We start from the raw sequence: 20,666 nt of genomic DNA on the forward strand, positions 1-20,666 counted from the left end.
GACCAAAGTGTTCAAATACTTGAGCCTATAAGGGTTGAACGTTTCTCATTCAAACAATCACACAGAAGCAAGCAGATCTCTGTGAGTTCCAGGCTAGCCAGGACTACATGTTGAGACGCAGTCTAAACAAACAAACAAACAAACAAACACATCAATAAATTGTGGTATATTCAGAAAAAAAAGAGCATTATTCAGGGCTAAAGTGAACTATCAAATCATGAAAAGACACAGAGAGATCTTGATGCATGCTATTAAGTGAAATAAACTGTTTTAAAAAGCTGCATGCTTTATAGTTCTAGTGATAAGGCATTCTGGAAAAGGTAAAACTATAATAATGGCACAAAGGTCCATGGTGCAGGGGTTTGGGAAGAAGGAAGGCTGAGAAAAAGGGACCTGGGATTTTCAGAGGAGTGCAAATCTCCTGTGTGGTTCTACAGTGACAGATGTCAACATCCATGTGTGCACACTCATGGTGTAACAGCATGCTATGAATCCCAATGTCAACTATAGACCCTGAATTATAATGACATGTCAGTGGAGTTTTACCAATTGTAACAAAGTCACTTCTCAGCTCTGACAGGGATGTTGATGGTTGGGGAAGTTATACTGTGTGGGGGCAGCAGGCATAAGAGAATTCTCTGTACCTTCCTCTCAATTTTGTTGTGAATCAAAAACTGTTCTAAAATAGTCTTTAATCAATTTAAGATTAAAAGGAGCATTGGTTTCTGTATCTTAAGCACCAGTCTGGGATTATCAACATAAATAGTCTTAGCCTTACTTGATGGCATCTTCATTTTGTTTGTAATCATTTTAAATATGCCTTTAAAAAAGAATGATTAAAAAACCCACCTTCATTGGACTTACTTCTAGTAATGTGAGAAAAACAAAAAATAAATAAACAAAAGATAAAAGTAAACAAAAATCCCCACCATGATAGTTCCATTTTAAATAAAGATGTAAAGCAGTTTAGACTCTGAATCATGTTTTAAGGAATCTATGTGAGTATATGCTCACTTTTATTTTTAAAATTTAAAGAAGACAAAGCTGGGCATGATGGTGCACACCTGTAATCATCCCAGACCTTGGGAAGTAGAGGAAAGAGGACCAGTATTAGTTCAGGGTCACCCTTGGCTATAAAGCAAATTTGAGGCTAGCCTAGGGTATATGAGATCAAAAAAACAAAAAAAGAAGGGGGCCTGGCAAGATGGCTCAGTTGGTAAAGGTACTTGCCACTTAGCCTGATGACCTGAGTTTGACCTCTTAAACTTACATGATAGGAGAGAATTGATTCCTGTGGGTTGTCTTTTGGCCACCACACACAAATGTCATAGCATGCATGTGTTTACAGACATACATAAATAGATGTAGAAAAGGCAAGGGGCTGGAGAGATGGCTCAGCAGTTAAGAGTGCATTCTGCTCTTGCAGAGGACCAAAGTATTGGTCCCCAGCACCCACATAGGGTGGCTTATAACGGCCTGTAACTCCAATTCCAGGGACTCCAACACCTCTGTCTTCATAGGCAACTGTATTCACATGTACATATTCACACATATGTACATACTCAAAAATAAAATAAAAATGAAATAAATCTTTTTTAAAGATAAAAGAAGACAAAAGAAATCATATTGAACACTTTCCTACTTAATTTCTGAAAGCTTATTCCAGATAATGTAAACTTTTATAAGCAGCTTCTAATATTGTAGACTAACAAACACCCTATGGTGACAGGAACTCACATCCTATTTTCTTTCTTTCTTTTTTTTTTTTTTTTTTTTTTTTTTTTTCCAGGGTTGATTGATTAACTGCTTGATTTTTGCAGTACTGGAGACTGAGAATAATGCATCTCACAGAGATCCACCTGCCTCTGCCTCCTGAGTGCTGTGATTAAAGGCATGGACCACCACGCCCAGCTCTGCTTGACATTTCTTTTGGGGGTAGGGTCTCTTTTGAGACAGGGTCTCCCTATAGCCCCAGCTGGCCTGGAATTTGCTATGTGGACCAGGCTGGTCTTAAACTCCTGAGTGCTGGAACTAAAGGTGTGCACCATACATCCTATTTATAAAGACATCACATTGAAGAAAATTTAATCAGTTCAAACATTGTCATATCATATTTTCCAAGTGCATTTATTATTAAAAGTAAAAGCACTCAATTTTATTCAGCATTCAGTTTATTCCTTTAGATATTGATTTGGTTTAAAATTTGAATTCAAATTAACCTGCTTTCATTAACCTGGGCATATATGTCCTTTCTTGTTGTGTTTTAGTCTGTTGTTAGTTTAAGAGCCTGACCAGGTCACACACTCTACGATATCTTAGAATCCACAGGGTCCATGGGTGCCGTTGTAGTCCTGTGACCCAGGCACATCTCACCTTTTGCCATTGCAATGTGATGTTGTCATCTACAAAGTTCACATCTGAGAACCATGCAACAGAGTTACAAAAACACCCTCATGTTTGAAGTCTAGGATTCTGTGTGGGGCTGTATTGGCAGCTATCTTGGGGCAGCAGAGAGATCATGAAGGAACCACAGGCTCAGACTCAACTGCAGCTTCGTTCCAGAGGCTGATCCTGCTGGAGTCCACTTGGTGGTGGTGGTGGGGGGGGTCTGTCTGACCACAGAATTCTGTCCGTCTGATTCTTTTTGGTGAAACAGCCAAAAAGAGCAAAAACACAATCCTTCCAAGTCTCAGACTTTGCGGCATTGACTAAATATACCACGGGGGGCTCATCCCCAGAAGCCCTAAAGCCCTCTATGTACTGCATAGCAGCTTCCCTTCAAGAGCCGATGGGCGGCCCCACAGCCCACTTTGGGCCCCGGTCGGCAGTGCTGCGTTGCAGTTGAGGACTGGAGTGGTCACTGCCTGTTCCAGCACAGAAAAGTGCTGCTAGCTTTCACAGCACCGAGTAAGTGATGTGCTGTGTGTGTTCTTAATCTGTTTTAATGTCTCCAACAATCTAGCGGTTAATTAGCAATTTGCAGCCCACCAATATGCAAATGAATGGCAAGCGCAGATTCTCGGTGGCATCTGTAATTGTTTTGCTGATGTACAAGCCTGTCTCTTCTCCGTGTAGGCTTTTCTATGTGTGCATTCATGCATTGGGGATTTCATTATTTTTAGAAGCATGCTCTGTGCATTTTTATGCTTTAATAATAATTTTTAAAAAGACCTGTAATTACAGTATCCTAAAAAAATATATGCACCTCCCCTCAATTTCAAATGCATTTGTCAGATTTTTTTTTAACATAAAGAGTGGAGTGTTAGATTTATCAAAGGGCTGCGATCCAAATTGCAGAGAATCAGAACGCTAGATTGAAAGATACACATTTCTGCGGCTGCCAAATCCTTATCTGGAATCAGTGTCTTGTAATATTTGATTTTCTCCCAGCATCTCTGGTGAGGGGAGCCATGAGCTGCCTTATCCATCTGCCTCATTCATTGGAGTCGGATGCTTTACTGTTTGGAGGTCTAAACGTTTTACATTTTTCTTCTTTCTTCTTTTTTTTTTTTTTTTTTTTTTTTTTTTTTTTCTTTTTTCTTTTTTGGCCAGGGCATTAAGAAAGGCTCTCATGTTAAATTAAGTCAATTAATAAATGGAGACACATTAAGCAATCAATTTTGTCAGCCTATCTCCCCAGCATTATGTACGGTTGGCTGTAATCACAAGATAAATGCAATGTGCTGATCTATGGTAATGTTCAATAATACATTCTCCGCCAGGCTCAATTCATCAGGGAGTTTCAGTAGGGGAGGCATTTGTTATTGGCTGTCTCTGTACCTCAAGGATAACATTTCTGTCCTTTTGATTGGCTGCCTCACTGCTGCAAGATTCTAACCGTCTTATTTTGATGATGAATATGAAGGCGCGCTAAGCCCGGCTGAAGCGGAGTGTCTCAGAGGCTGCGCTCCATTCACAGCCTGAGGACTTACAGCCTCCTCCGCTGCCTTTCTGTGCCAACAACCCCCCAAAAGTTGGGATGCTTTTCTTTACCCAGTGCTTTGGGGCTGTGTTGGATCTCATTCACCTCCGGTTTCAGCACTACAAGGCTAAACGGGTTTTCTCCGCCGCTGGGCAACTTGTCTGTGTGGTGAACCCCACACACACCCTAAAGGTGAGTCACCGCCTCTCACTGCTTTTTCTAGCCATCTCTAGCAGGGGCTCTAGTCTTTTCTGGGAAGACAGCTGGGCAGCGAGCTCTTGCAAACACAGTTTGCTGGTGCTAGAACTGTGGGGCTCTGGGGAGGCATGCCTTGGTTCGTTCTTGCCCTGTAGATGGTTTGGCACTATTATTACTGGGACTGTGTGCTGTTTCCTGGACTGGCTGGCGACACTGGAGTGGTGGTGTAGTGTCTTCCCCAGGCTGTCATCTGAGTGCGGAGTCAGAAAGGGAGGGCGATGGAAGGAGTGGGGCGAGATGTCCTCGTCTCCTCCCAAATGTTTGTGGACCAGTGCCCAGGAGAAAAGATCTGAAAAGTTCCCCGAATTGCTGCCTATCCCATTTGCTGTGCAGTAGTTACAGAGCTGAGGCGCCTTGAGACAGGACCTGGGAGTTGGCAAGGACTCTTTCTGGAAAGAGTTCATTCACCCTTGTCTTCAGACAGTGTGTGTGTGTGTGTGTGTGTGTGTGTGTGTGTGTGTGTGTGTGTGCTGCTGAGAGGAGTTTAGCCCCTTTCCCTCCTGCCAGCTAGATTTGAGCCTTCCATCCAGGACAGCAGCAGGAAAAGGGCTTTGCTTCAATTGTGTAATGATGAAAGCGTCTTAGAGCGCAGCTGGGTGCTGAGTTGCCTGTGGCTGCTTCGCTGCTTGCCTGCTTCCTCCACGTTCCCTTTGCTTTTCCACTGTAAACAGGCATGCCAAGATGCAGGTCTAAAAAGACTACTGCACATTACAGCCCAGATCAATAAGGAAATGAGTGGAGAGCCCCTGTCTAGGGATGTGGGAAAGATGGGAGTGGGCTAAGGGTGTGCTGGGAAGGCACAGCTGAACTCTCCAAAGGTGAAACTCTGTCCAAAAATAAAAGACAGGACTCACTGGAAGTTTCTGCCTGTTCTGGTTGTACTGGAGGATTGAGGGACGGGGGAGGGGCTGTGTCTGCAGCAGAGTCCAGGACTGTCTCCAGGAGGCCAAAGTCTGTTACTCTAATCGCTGTGGTTGGACAGTGATAAACTCTCCCCATCAGACAGTTCTCAGCCCCTTACACAGCAGGTCAGTGCTCAGGGGTGGCCTCCCAGCTCCATTCCTGGAAATCCTTAACAGGAACAGGTGTCTGGAGCTCCTGAGGCCATAGGTCAGGGGCAACGGTGGATACAGGGAGCCTGGACTATACTGGGACTCCTGTGCTTCCTCTGACCTAGGAACTGACTTTCTGTGGTACCCAAGCTAATCCATCGTCCTGAAGCCCTCCCTCTCTCATGTTCATTCATCTCTCTCTTCTCTTTCCTCCCATTGCAGCATGTTTTTCCTTTACGGCTTGGTTTTATAAATGAGAATTCTCTACCAGTCATCCTTGGTACAGTATATGTATTAAAATATACTTCTGAATTTCATTTCATGGCCGCTTTGAAGACCTCTTCCGAGTCCCATTATTTTGTCAACTTATATTAGTTACTTCCCCATGGCAAGAAATATTGTTTACTCCTGTTTTGCATTTTAATACCTTTAAAATTGTTTATGCAACTTAGCAGTTCCAAAGCTTGAATTTATATGGTCCACTGACTGCACCTGATGATGGGAAATGGTGCTAAGGTCCTGCTGTGGGGTGAGGGAAAATCATCTGTGTAGAATTTTCAGTGATGACTGCTTAGATATTGATCAACAGTCTTGCTGCCCCAACCATGGGACCCAGAGTCTGAGCTGGGGGCCTTGAGTTATCTCTGGCCAGCTTGCTGTGTGATAATGAGTAGCTTAATCTTTCAGAGCCTTCCCTTCCTCACCTTTAAATCAGACTCAAGAATATCTGTCCTGCCTCTGCCACAGCTTTACGAAGATGCTAAGAGGTAGTAGCAAATGAATGACTGTAATGTTCTCCTCTATACACACGCACATACATGTACACTTTTGCACATAATTTGTAGGCTCTTCGAAGGATCACAGAAATAGGGAAGGTGTGTTTTGAGAGTTGATTTTTCATGGCTTACTTCTTCATATACACTTTCATTTGGCTTTTCATTTCCAATTTAAAAAAAAAAAAAAAAACCCACTTAGGGATTTTCCTCTTTAGAGCCTCATTGCAAGTAAACAAAGAGTATGTGGTACTATAGTGCTACCAGGGCTTGGGTCCCAGCACACGGGACTTGGAGGGCCACTGCAGGCAGAGGGACAGGCCATCTGCCAAACTGCTCTGTGGGTCTCCACCAGTTCCACTTCTGGGGTCCAGTGACCATAGGTCATCATCAGTCTTATGGCTCATACCTGAAGCTAGCACAGCTTTGGGTTTTTTATTTGTTCGATTGTTATTTTTAAGAACAGTCATCTGAAAGCACCATTGTTTAGATTAAAAAGTACACACAAGATCAAAAGGTTTCTTTTTCTAAACATTACTTTCCATAAATAGACCACAGAAATATGCTTTTGCTGTAATAAACTGTGATCTGGGGTTGGGGGAGGGCAGGCGTCATTTCTTCAGGGGGAAAAGGAAGGCTGTGACGATGTTAGCCCAGAATAGCTATTGATCTGTGGTGCTTTCCCGCACTTTGTAAGACAGGCTGGTACATGAAATGGTGACGGGGATGTAGAGACTGCAGCTTCACTTTCCATTTGATGAGCTGCATGGAGCTACAAAGAGGACTGGGAAGACTGTGTGGACACGTTTTTATACCGTATCTTTTCCTGGACTTTCCTGAGAATTCTAAGAGCATTTAAGACCCCCAGGAAAGTACTGAATTATAATTAAAAATCATAAACTGAGCACGAAAAATCATGTATCCACTACACTTGTACAGGTTACCTTCACTAGCAATCTTATGAAGGTGATTACTTTGTAACCTGGGATTCCTTCAAGCTGATGTCTTTTTGCCTAAATGGAAAGAGTCTTCTAGGGACTTCTTGCAGATACTCTGGTTAAAGCCATAGCCCATCCTAATTAAAAGGATCCTTTAGAGTGGCTGATCTTGAACACTGGGCCTTAAGTGCATGCTAAGCAATGGAGCACATGAGACCCCATGCTTCCCCATGTGTGTTTCTCTCTGCCTGTACTTGTAACTCCTTGCCCAGATCAGCATTAAAGGATGCCCTCCCCCACTTTTCCTTCCCAACCCATGAAAAGTGGCCCCCAGGGAGCCAGCTTTCTTGGTGGCTGCTCTCTGCTTCTTCTTTCCCAGTGGTTGGTACGCTGTGGCCAGTCAGCTTCAGGCTGGGGGTTTCTGGGTTGCTGCCCCTCAGCCAGTATTCCTTCCTTCCTGGAATCCTCCGCTCCTTTCTAAACTGAGATTGTTCTGTCCTGCTTCCTTTCTACTGGGCCTCTGCCTTGAGCCCTGTCTGCAGACCAGACATACCCTTTGTGGGGTGTCATGGATAGTCCATTCAGCCTTCAGGCTGTCTAGAGCCCCTCTGATGCCAGTCCTCAGCCCTTCCCAAGCACACCCTGAGCTGGGGTGGCTGCGTGACTTCCTCCTCAAAACAACAGGCTTTGATAAGCAAGTTTCTGAAAAGAAACACCAGCAAAATGCTTTCTGGCAAGCTTCTGAAAGGCCCTGTCTGATGCCACCACGCAGAGCCAGCATAGTACTTAAGTATCCAGCTTAAGTCCTGATACTACTGTCCCCCTTTGCATCCAGCTTAAGTACCCCACCTCCCTGTAACCATTCAGCCAGGTCCCTGCCAGTCTTCTCTGTTGCAATCCATTAACCTTGGATTTACAGACAGAACACACACACACACACACACACACACACACACACACACACACAAACACACCTTTCATTCTAAGAGCAGGTAATGTGGATGAATGTATGTGCAGTGGTGGTGGGGAAGGGCAAGCTGTGTGGAGGTAGAGGAAGAAGGAGAAGAGAGCAGAAGAAGTGGAGGAGGGGGGAAGGGGACTGAGGGAAAAGAGGGGTAGGGAGGGGAGAGAAGGGGAGGGGAGGAGAAGAGGAGGAGGGGGAGGAAGAGGTCCTCTAAGGAGAGAAAGATGAGAAAAGAAAGATTGTGGCAAAGCTAAACACTGCCTCTGCCTCTGCTGTGTGATCTGTAGAAATCTTGAGGTGCTCTGGGGCTTTGCTAACTGCTTGATGCAGCACAGCAGGGGTAGGATGAGACCTAGAGGCCTTAAGTGTTGTTTTTGGAGATTTAGAGGCAGCCTATGTCCTGTGGAGCCTGAATGCCTGCCTTAAAGCAGCTCAAAGCTGACAAGGTTGTTTAGTGCTGGCATGTGGGTTACCCAGTTCTTACCCCATAGCCCCTTCAGAGGGTCCACTTCTCAGTCTTCTGAACATTTACTTCCCCAGGTTCAATCCCTTCCCAGTTTGCAGCCTCTTCACTGCCCATAGGCACCTGAGGAGCCCAGGCTTGACGTCTGCCCTCTTCCACTTTTATTCTAAAGGCTCTGCAGCCTCTTCCAGCCCCTTGGTTTCTGAGAGTCTTGCATGACACTCCACTCTATGGGCATCAAGCAGCCGTGCAGCTTTTCTGGTTAATGGTGATTACAAATGAAGTTCCTGAGCCACATAACAGGCAACCCTGGACCCAGAGCATAATTTGGTTAGCTGTGTGCTAGTGATTGAGTTGCAGAGCAGGCTGGAGCTAGAAGCTGTGTGGAGGTGAGCAGATCACCTCTGTTCTGCATCTACTCAGCAGCCACAAGCACATTTTGTGGAATTCCCTCCATCTGCAGGGACTGTTTGGGGGAAGTGAGACAATGGATAACTGAGACCTTTCTGTGAACTCAGAGAGACATCACAGTTATTTGGGTGGCTTTCTTGGGTGGGTTAAGACAGAATACTTTTCTAGCAATTAACAGGAATGGGATAGGGAGTAACTATCTGTGAAAGAGTTTTCTATTTAAGTCATCTTGCCCTAAGCAGTTCAGTGACCTGTTGAGATATACAGTGTCATGGGCAAGAGGTCTACCTGGGGAGTGGAGACTCACTTCCCTGTAGGCTTTGCAGCTCAGGGAATGATGGAGAGGCTATCAAAGCAGGGATGTTTAACTTTGTATGCAGCCAAGGAAACCAAGGCCCCAGAGGGGAGCCAGCCTGTGTAGTTCTAGCCACTCACGAGGCTAAGGTAGGTGAATCACAACGGTTAGGCTGGCCTGACCTTTATAGTGAATTCAGAGCTATCCTGGGCATCTTAGTGAGACCCTATCTTGAAATAAAAATTAAAAAGACCTTAGGATTACTGGGTGTGGTGATGCATGCCTTTAATCCCAGCACTTGAGAGGCAGAAGCAGGTGAATCTCTATGAGATCAAGGCCAGCCTAGTCTACATAATGAATTCTAGTCCAGCTGGAGCTATAGGGAGACCCTGTCTCAAAAAAAACATTTAAATTCCAGTTAATTAGAAAACTAAAATCAAAAGAAAAAAGAGAAAGAAAAAGAGTGTTGGGGAAGGCTGAGAATATAGCTCAGTGGTGGAGCATATGGCCAGCATTCCCACAGATCAGGGTTCCATTCCTAGTACTACAAAAGTAAAAAAATAGATACATAAAAAATTAGCTGGTCTCTAGTCTGGGTTTCCTTTATAAGAACAGGCTCCCCACACTCCAAACACATACTCAAACATTCACATCCATAAGCTCACACATGAAAATGATGGCTGTTCTGAGGTACCCACTTGGGTGGGTCCTAGAGTATAAGATCATAAGTGCAGGGCCTAGTGGGTGTACAACCTGGTCCCCAGCACAGAGAAGAAAGGATGGAGATAAGCAAAGCATTCTTTTGTCATCTGTGGCTTTTAGGAAGAAAGTGAAGACCAGAGTACTGCTGGGAAAGAAAGGGATGTTTTAGCTGATTATGGGTTTTGGAGTCAGATCAGACTGGAATTCAGTGTTGCTTCCCTTCAACAGTATCTCTTCCTAGTTTTTAATTGATGTGTAAGTTTACACATATTTATGGGGTCTAGGATAATAATTCAGTGCATTATACAATGTGCCATGATCAAATCATGGTAATTAGAATTTCTATCTCCTTCAACATTTATTATTTCTATATTAGGAACCTCTAGATTTGAGCAATATCTTTGACCTTCCTGAGCCTCATTTTTTTTCACTTGTAAAACGGTATTGTGGAAAAAACTAATATGGCCTATATAAGCCACCTCAGCGCCTGGTCATGGTAATTACTCCTGTTATCATTGTTATGGAGTCCCTCCAACATGCCTTCCTTGTGAATCAGGGGCATTCTAAGGCTTATCCTAAGCTGAGCAGGGCTAAACATTCTGAAATGATGCAGATATGACCATAGTCTTTCATATAACTTGTGTGGGTGAACCAACTTCTCAAACTGAAGGTTACAAAGTTTCAAAGCACTGTGTTCAGAAAAAGAAAGTTAGAACAATGTTCTAGTTCAAAGTCTAGATCTAAAAAGTGAGGCTCAAAGGATCAAGTGGCTAGTCCAAGGTCTTATGGGGCTGCAGCAGGGCCAGGTTTCCCCTCAAGCTCTGCATTTAGATTGTTGTTTTCTCTTTGTCAACACCGTGAGGGATCAGCCACTTTGGTAAAGGATGGAGCCTCTGTAACATGGCCCACAGTAGTGTTAGGCATCTTCTCAGAAAGGCTTTGCCCTCGGGATTTTGCTAAGTGGCCACATGAGGTACTAAAGAAATAATTGTTCCATGTGTTTCTAGTGCTGGCACAGATATGTAACTCAGGCACATCTGAGCATCCACAGGAAGTCACCAAAGCCATGTAGCCACCACTCCAGACTGTCAATTAGTATGGTGAGTCAAGTTCTGTTACCAAAGGCTATACTGTCATGATAGTGCTGTCAGAAGCCAGCTCAATGTTTTTAGCAGCAGAATGGGGGTCTTTGTGGATAATTTAGAAATGTGATCTGTGAATGTCAGTTGTACTTTGAAGATGTTGTATCTCTTAATAATTCCTTAGTTATTTTATGTCTTTTTAATCACAAATCCATGATGAGGAATTAGTTCTGTGCTGCTGGGCTGTCTCCACCAGCCCATGGCATCAGAACAGTGAGGGGAGATAACCTAAGGGAGAGGTAGGCCCAGGACAAAGCAGGAGAGGGTCCCCTGTGGGAGGAGAAGTCCATCAAAAAGCCATGTTCAGAAAGGAAAGCCCAGGGTTAGCTTACCACTAAGAAGTTTCCCACAGAGACAGAAACCATACCAAATCAGTGATATAGCTTTTTAAAAAAAGCAGACCAGCTAGTCCAGATACTAGCTGACCTTGTAACCAGATGTCATGGCTCCTCAAATGTATCTCATAGGACTTGGCCAAGATGTGCTGAAGAATCCAAGGCAAGTAATCACTCAGTAGCTCAGGGTCCTTTGCCATGAATTAAGCTGAGCTAGGCCTCAAATCCTGAAACTCTCAGACAAAAGCTTTCTACTGTCTCAGACATACTGAGGATAATAAGTAATGGCAATGACAGTTGTAAATAGCTACCTTGTACTGAAGGCACGTTATGTGCAAGAACACTGTTTGATGTGGAATTGAGCATTTAGTTGTCACTGGAAAGTGGTATCTTATTATCACACTCTGGTTTTCAGAATATCAAAACAGAAAGACAGTAAAGAGCTGGCCTAATATGGCTGAGTTCCTCATAAGTGACCATTCTCTTTCTTCCTTTCTTTCTTTAATTAAAATCCTGTTCTTTTCGGCACTTCTTTCTTTGACATCCCTTCAAATTCACTCTTCACAGCACACAACCCAGCGAATTTGCTGAGGACTAATATTGAATATACTCTATTTCACTTTAAAATACTGAGCTGGAAGCCTGTGTCATTGATTCTCATGCATGATCACAGGTACTGATGCTCCAGCCCCTGATGGGCCATTTTGGGAGGCATCCTACGTACTCCTCAAGGCTGAGGGTAGAACTGCAGCCTGCATTGACATTGTTCCTATCCCCTGCTTCTGGAAACTACCCCTAAGTCAACTACTTCTAAGTCCTTATCTCAGGTTCTGCTTTGGGGCAACCAACATGAAGATGATGTGTTTGGATATTTGTTATTGTATAACTTTTTATCGGGGACTTATTAAATACCAAGCAGTGTGCTGAGCAATCTACCTGAATTACTTAAAAGAAGAAAAGAGGGACTGGAGAGATGGCTCAGCAGTTAAGAGCACTGGCTGTTCTTGTGAAGGACCCAGGCTCAGTTCAGGAAGGCAGCAGCTCTTCCTTCCTCAGACTGCTAGATGAGGCCCTCACACTGGCACACACAGATTTACAGAATGCTGTAATCATTCAGACTCAAGAAAATTGCCGAGCCTTTCAGAAAACTTTTACGGTATTGATTTTTGAGAGACTCAGTGGAAATTTTGCAGAGAAATGATAGTTAGTGATGAACATTTATAAGTGGGAGGAAGGAGAAGTCAATCACGGGGCTTTTGGTTTGAGTGCTATTTAACTCCCTCTTGATAAGACAATTTAAAAATAATCACAAGTTTTGAAAGTAACATATGACTGGAAACTGTATTCAATGTACTTTTCCCAAAAAGCCACTTAGGAGAGAAAAATATACTTATTTTCCCAAATACCAGTTAATTTCTGGGTATGATGGCTCATGCCTGTATTTCTAACATATGGGAGGCTGAGGCAGAAAAATTATCATGAGTTCAAACCAACTTGGGTTACATAGTGAGTTCAAGAACAAAACCAAAGCAAAGCAATCAGTTAATCAACACAGGCTATTTCGTTTTGTTTTGTTTTGATTTTGATAGACAAGGTCTCTCTTTGTAGCCCCAGCTGGCCTGGGACTCACAATGTAGACCAGGCTGGCTTCAATCTCATAGAGATCCGACTGCCTCTGACTCCCAAGTGCTGGGGCTAAAAGCATGTGCCACTATGCCCAACAAGCAAACAGGATACTTTAAATAGTTATGTCATTTAGAGTCTTTTTAAAAGGATTTTATTTCTAGGCTGGGTGTGGTGGTGCACACTTTTAATCTCAGCACTCAGGAGGCAAGGGTAGGCAGATCTCTGTGAGTTCAAGGCCAACCTGGTCTACATAGCAAGTTCCAGACCAGCCAGGGCTAGATAGTGAGATTCTGTCTAAAAAGTATATTTATTTTATTTTTAATTATGTGTTGAAGGGGTTGTGAATAGGCGTGTAGTTGCCCTTGGAGGCCAGTAGAGGGTGCGAGAACCCATGGAGCTAGATTTAAAGGCAGTTATGAGCCATCTGATGTGGGTGCTGGGAGCCAAATTCAGGTCTTCTGGCAGAACAGGAAATGTTCTTAACTGCTGAGCCATCTCTCTAGCCCCCTCATTTAGAACCTTAACATGCTTTAAATTAGCAAAAACTGTCACAACATTAATCATTCAAATATCATTTCCAAACAACAAGTGTTTATATATAAATGTTAGCTGTCTCAGTTTTTAAGTAGCAGTACATTAAGACAGTATACATGATAGATTAAAAGCATCAATGTATTTTATAACTTGGATATGATAAAGACTTGGAGGACCTGCTTTCATCATGGTTGTGTCTGAACATGAGAGTGTTCTCCATTTTCACTCTGTATGTCAAGATATCTACTCAAATATTAATTTGCAACAGTATCTAAGAAGTGTTTTCATTCAGGAATAAAATCCTGTAGGTTAGAATAGTTTCAATATTAATCTGCCTACTCCCATTTCTGTGTCTTCTAAATATATAATTTTATGAGCTGGAAATACAGCTCAGTGGTAAAACACTTAACTGGCATGCAGGAGGCCCCAAGTTCAATCCCCAGCACTATACCCCCAAAATCCTTTAAATGTATAATTTAAAAATGTTCTTCAAGAACCCCAGTTTATTCCCTTTCCATTTTTTCCCCCAAAGATTAGGGATTTATTTTTAGCTAACATCTTGGATTAGACATTCGTTTGTCACCACTCTCTTAGAAAACACCTAGGTTACTAATTTTAAAAAAGTGTGTGTATGAATGTTTGCCTGCATGTATGTATGTGTACCACATGTGTGCCTAGTACCTGCAGAGGCCAGAAAAGGGAGTCAGATCTCCTAGCACTATTACAGATAGTTGTTCCTGGCTAGTGGGAACCAAATCTGGGTCCTCTACAAGAGCATCAAGTGCTTTTGCCTTACTAACTTCTGAATATTTTTTTAGCTCCAGCCATCTTACTAATTTCTGAATATTTTTAAAATACATCACATAAAGAATGAATATTTTATTTTATATATCAGAGTCAACCTGTGTATATATGAAAAGATTATTCATTCTGATGGCATCAAGGAAAACATGCTTTGTATCTTAGACTTCTAAATAAAAATAGTTAAATTTCTGTCAGGTTAAATTCCCTTTCTTGGAAATAAGTTTAGGGTTGTTTTGCCATAATTGGTTGAATCAAATTAAAAGCGGAGTGTTTTTTAAATACATAAAATAATAAATAAGACACAAAATGTGAAGCATCCATTGACCAAAGGATTAAGTGGCCATGCCAGCCATACTGTTTATAGGGTGCTAGATCAGTGCTGTAAAGCTTAAAGTCTCAAAACCTTTATAAAGGAAATATATATTAAAAATTCAAAGTTTTCCAAGCTGGGGCAATGGTATGCACTTGCATTCTTGCCTACACAGGAAGCTGAACTGGGAGGATTGCTTGGGCACAGGAGGTTCCAGGCCAGCCTAGGTAACACAACAAGACCCCATTTCAATCTCTTTTCTTTGTCTTTTTAAGACAGGGTCTCCCTGTAACCCCAGCTTGCCTGGAGCTCACTATGTAGACCAGGCTGGGCTCGATCTCATAGAGATCAGCCTGCCTCTGTCTCCCAAGTGCTGGGATTAAAGGTGTGGGCCACCACACCCAGCTAAGGGCCCATTTCTTATAATGATAATAATAACAACAGGTTCCAAAGATTTGGTGGGAAAAGTGACATCTTTTTTTTTTCTTTTTTTTTTCTATAAAGCTCTTCACTGTCTGACATAGAGAAAACAGGCAGATTCTACTGTTCCTGTATTCACTGTTGCAGTGTCGCATACCCTCCAGCCTCTGGAAGATGCCACTACACACATATGAGAGAATGAAAAAGAGGCACATGACACATAGATGATTATGGAAAAGAGTTTTGACATCACAGACTCCCTAAATGATCTAGGGGGTCCTTAGGGGTCCTCCAGGACTGGCCATATTAAAGTGATAACTATAAGGTGTTTAAGCCTTAGGATAATAATCACTTGGGAATCTTCTCAAAATGCACATTCCTGTTAACTTGTATCTGAGATGGGGCCCCACTGTTGCATCTGGATTCCTGAGGATCCTCAAGATGCGGCAGAAGTGCCACTCCTCAGGAAACCCTGTCCCCCCCTAAGAAGATAATGCTCAGGAATGACAAAAAGAGAGTGTCTGGCTCATCCCATTCTGGCTCATCCCTTTCCTTTGGAAGTCTATTGTAAAGGTGAGGGTGCCTCTTTTACTATCTCCCTGCTGGCCACATAACAGAGGTCATTCTGTTGGGAGGGGAGAGAAGACTAGAGAGAGTCTTTTCATTTTGCCTAGGAAATGAGAAGGTACATACTAGAAAATAATTACTATCAACAGTGTTAGAACCTTTGTAGTGAAACACAGAAAATGACTTTCTCACCAAAACTTAAAAAAAAAGAAGATAGAAAAATCAATAAACTTACTTTTCAGACATAGAAAATAACTTATGGTGATTGTTAAGATATTCATTAATATGTTCAAGAATCTGTCTTATGTCAGCCTATTACGGAGTGTGTTTATTTGCATAATTATAAGCACTATGGGATTCTTTGTGTATTTCTAGGAGGGCCTCTCTTATGAGAGCATTTCTTACATATCTTCAGAAAAGTGTCCTTTGTGAATTCCCAGTTTATAATTAATTGACCAGAAGACACAATGGCGGTTTCATGCATACATATGTAAAACACATTCAGGAAAGAAAGTACTGTCATCAGAATAACTTCCTTTCTTCCCTGTGAAATGTTCTCCTTTTTGAGGCAGGGTCTTACTATATAGCTGTAACTCACCTGGAACTTACTATGTAGACCACTCTGGTGTCCAGCTCACAGAGATCCACCTGCTTCTGCCTCCCAAGTACTAGGATTAAAGGTGTGTGCCACCATATCCGGCCTGAAAACTTCTTTAATATGAATGATATTCTCAAAGATTTTTTCTAAAAGGAAACCATCTGATAAAGCTTTCTATCTGAAATCTTAAAAGTTGTAAAGTTGTTAATGTGTACTTAATACATGTTGACGGTGAAAATGGACATTGTCAAGGGAGGGACTTTGAAATAAATGAGCATTTTAGGAGTAAAATACAATCTGATCCAAGCAGTTGTTTTGAAGCTGTCATCAATCTGTGTTTTGAAGATAGTGTGGTTATATAGAAGTGCATAGCTAAGCTTCCAAATTCTGATTCGCTGGTTAAATTATTAAGCTTTTAGTACATCAAGATAGCCTCACAAGACTGACGACATGAGTCTGATCCCCAGAACCCGCAAAAGCCAGGTATGGTGGTGAGCATGTGTAATCCCAGCACACCTATGGCCAACTGGGAGGCAGAGACAGAACTATCCAGAAGCTTGTCTGCCAGATCCTGGACAACACAGAGCAGCAGAAACAAGAGAAAGCCTGTCTCAACAAGGTGGGAGAGAGCTGACTCTCAAAAAGTTGTCCTCTCTGGGGCTGGACAGATGGCTCAGTGGTTAAGAGCACTGGCTGTTCTTGCAGAGGACCTGAGTTCAGTTTCCAGCACCCACATGGGAGCTAACAACCATCAGTAACTCCAATTCCTCTTCTGACCTTCACAGGCATTGCATATACATGTTACACTTATATATTTGTAGGCAAAACATTCATACACATAAAATAAAAATAAATAAATAATTTTTAAAAAGTTGTCCTCTGATCCTCACACAGAACATGAAATGTGCACGACTGTGAGTGTGTGCACATGCAATAAGAATGATAAATTAAAATCTAAAAAATTATTATGCTTCTCAAAGTTTAAAAAAACCTTAGAAACTCTCACTCAGTGGGAGTTCTTGGTGTTTCAGTGTAAGATAGTGTGGTGTATAAGCATTTTATTTAGATATATTATTAAAATATGAATGTAATACACTGCTAATAGCTAAAACACTTGTGTCTAAGAATGAGATGCTCTAGTTAAAAGGATCTGTGAAATAATTTAAACTAGTTATAAAATAGTTACATGTAGAAAAAATATAACCAGAATAAAGCCCCAACTCTACCCCAGTTTATATACAAGGACACTGAGTCATGGCACATAGAGAGAGATACAGTCACTTGTCTATAGGCCCGCTCCATGTATGGAAGGGTGCAGTTCATGTTTTTAATTTGTGCTTTAAATTATATTTCTCTTTCTTTTCTCCTCTCAGAATAAGTTGTCTGGAAGCTTCTATAAAGAGCCCATCCCTCCCAAATTCAATGTGTATAAAAATTATGACTTTTGTAAACTACTTCAGGGAAATCACTGCCACAAGCAACTTCACCTAAATGCCCAACTCACAACTGTCAAGGACTTTGTGCACCAGGACTTGCTTTTTATTTATTTTTCAATGGGTTGTCTGTGTAACTGTTGGACAGAAAGTCTGAAGCCAGGACATAGTTGTCTGGTCAATTTCTGACTTGCTTTTCAATGACAATGGGAATAGGAATGCTCTCTGAGCAATGGGAAACTATTCCACAGGCTGCTTTTCCTCTGTGAGAAAGAAAACATAGAAGAAAAAAGAGAGAGATTTTTTTAATACAAAAGGAAAAGGGCCCTTTGAAAGAACTAGCTCTTCCCTTGTAGCACCTGTTCTCTGAGAACCACAGGTCTTTGAAACATCCTTCTCATCAGCATTAGCAGCCACACGGTTTTGCTAAATTTTATGTCCCTAAAAATCAAAGAAGAAAGAAGTTTTAATGACCAACTTCGACCTATTCAATGCAGCTTCCACCTAGGCTTCTGGTAAACTCCTCCACTAATTCCTATCCTTTTTATCATGTGGGAAACACTGGGTGAAGAGGACACCAAGATGAAGGGACCCTGAGGGAGACGCACAGTATGAGGCTTGTAGACCACAATCCTCAGGAACCCTGACCCAGAGGGAGGAGGAAAAGGCTCAACTAGGAGCCGAGGAAGAATCACCCAAGGAAGGTGTGGCATGGCAGAAGTCACCCAGGGGTGTGTGGAATGCTCAGCTCACCCTGAGGTCTGTGGTATTAGGCTGGACATTTGCACTCCCCAACAGCCTGCTTGTCACAGCAACACCCAGGGTGGTAAAGTAGAGGCAAGCAGGCTGGTGCTGACCCTATAAAGACCAGACTGTCCTCCACTGCCCTATTCCTGGCCCAAGTCCAAAGGGGAGGGCTGGTGAGCACATCAAAGGGTTACCTCATTGAAGCCAAAGTGATTTACCTGGTTACCACAACTAAACAAATGCCAATTGCACCCTGCTCAGTGTGCTCTTTGAAACTGAAACAAGTGCCAGAAGCACGCCATGCTCTAAGAATCCAGAAGAAATTAAGAAGAGAAAGGTGAGTTCTAGGCCCTCCCTCTTGCCCTTGAAAATATTTAGTCAAGTTGGTCTACTCTGGGTGCAGGGGTGAAGCCCCTTCCTGCTTGCCTCCTTGTGGGTCTGAGCAAGTCACTCAGCCTTGGTCTCCTTAACTGTCACATGACAGGGTAGAATTTCCTCTTTGCCTTCCTCCAAGGTAACCTTGGTGTTCAGGGCTAGACATTTGCAGTTGGATTGATTTCCATGCTGCCTGTGTTCAAAAGAAGTCTGAGAGTTAGGTGTGGTGGTACACAGCTGTAATCCCAGCACTTGGGACATGGAGCCAGGGAGATCAGGAGTTCACCACCGGGTTTGGCTACATAGGAAGTTTGAAAAGAGACAGCTCCACGTGAGACTTGGCCTCAGCAAAACAGAATAAAATAGAACAAAACAAACAAAAATACCAAATTTGAAGTTTGAGACAACTTACACCAAATGGTGGTGTGATAGAGTGAATGAAATGGGAGTAAAACAGGCAGAACGAGTAGGCCAATTGTATGACTTACCCACTTATTAGAGGTGGCAGAAACCTAGTAGAAAAGTAAAGCTCCACAGATGTATTGGAAAGATACAGCTGTGATGGCTAGCTTTAATTTTCAACTTGACACAACCTGTGTGCTGGAGAGCTTTAGTGTCAACTTGACACACCTGGGTTGAGGGAGCCTCAGTTGGGGAACTGCCTCCATTGGATTGGCCTGCGGCCATGTCTGTGGGGCATCTTCTTGATTGTTGAGAGATGTGAGAGGGCACAACCCATGTGGATGATGCCACCCTGGGCAGGTGGGCCTATGTTGTATAAGAATGCAGGCTGAGCAGGGGCCAGGGGAGCAAGCCAGTAAGCAGTGATCCTCCATGTCCTGTCCTCTAGCTCCTGCCTCCAGGTTCCTACCCTGAGTTCCTACCTTGGGCTCCCAAATGATCTGTGACCCAGGAGGTGTAAGACAAATAAACCTTTTCCTCCCCAAGTTGGTATTAGCCAGAGTATTTTGTCACAACAATGAAGAAACAAACTAGAATAACCTGGAATCACAGGAAGAGTCTCAGTGAGGGTTGTCTTCATTGGGTTGGCCTGTGTGCATGTCTGTGGGGGCTTGTCTTAGCTGAGTTAATTGATGTTGCAAGACCCAATCCACTGTGGGTGTCATCATTCCCTAGGGGTGGAGTCCTGAATCATTTAAAATATTTGATTTATTATTTTTATTTTATGTGTATGAATGTATTGCCTGCATGTATGTAAGTGCATGCATGCCATGCAATGCCCATGGAGGTCAGAAGAGGATGTCAGATCTTCTGGAGCTGGAGTTACAGCATGTTATTACCTGCCATATGGGTGCCAGCAACCAAACCTGGGTTCTCTGCAAGAGCAGCTGGTGGTCTTAACCACTGAGCCATCTCTCCAGTGCCCTGAGCAGTTTGAGTGGAGAAATCGAGCTGAGAACAAGCAAGCAAGTAAGCACACATGTATGCTTTCACTTGCCTCTACTCTTGACTGTGGATGTGATATAACTGCTTGATTTTCCCACAATGATGGAATGCAACAGAATTGGAAGCTGAAATGAAACTTTTCCTCCCCTAAGTTGCTTTTTGACAGGGTATTCCGTCACAGAAACAGAAATGAAACTAGAGCACACACCGTGGAGTCTACTGTGACTTCAAGTTTAGTTCTAATATTCATAACTATGGCAAGTCACTTAACTACCCTGAGTTTCATTTTCCCTGTTTCTAGTGAGACATATATTGTGAAGATAATGAAGAGGGAATAAGATGACTGTGTAGCACAGCATCTAGGCCAGGGCCTGGGGTATATAACAAAGCTTTCCTAAGCATTCATTTCTCTTTCACTTTTTTTTTTCCCCATGTTGAATAAAGAAGTCTTCAGGGAAATACTTCCCATTGTTTGATTAGAGAGATCAACAAGAATTCCTAGGAATGAAAATCTGAAATTATGAAGAGAACCATGTACTGCAAGGAAGGGACACATTTTCAATGTAGGAATGACTATTAACTGATCCAGC

General features: G+C 42.7%; 1 protein-coding gene across 1 annotated transcript in view; it reads left to right on the plus strand.

Moving 5' to 3' along the window:
- The first annotated feature begins 3,886 nt into the window (after positions 1–3,886).
- Positions 3,887–20,666, plus strand: part of Siah3 (siah E3 ubiquitin protein ligase family member 3) — a 79,317-nt gene continuing 62,537 nt past the window's right edge. The window contains exon 1 of the mRNA XM_008824398.1: positions 3,887–4,114. Within this exon, the coding sequence (XP_008822620.1) occupies positions 3,980–4,114 (135 nt within the window). The 5' untranslated portion in view covers positions 3,887–3,979. The remainder of the gene's footprint in view (positions 4,115–20,666) is intronic.

Source organism: Nannospalax galili, unplaced genomic scaffold, assembly GCF_000622305.1.
Source record: "Nannospalax galili isolate Female #2095 unplaced genomic scaffold, S.galili_v1.0 scaffold388, whole genome shotgun sequence".
Lineage (NCBI taxonomy): Eukaryota > Metazoa > Chordata > Mammalia > Rodentia > Spalacidae > Nannospalax > Nannospalax galili.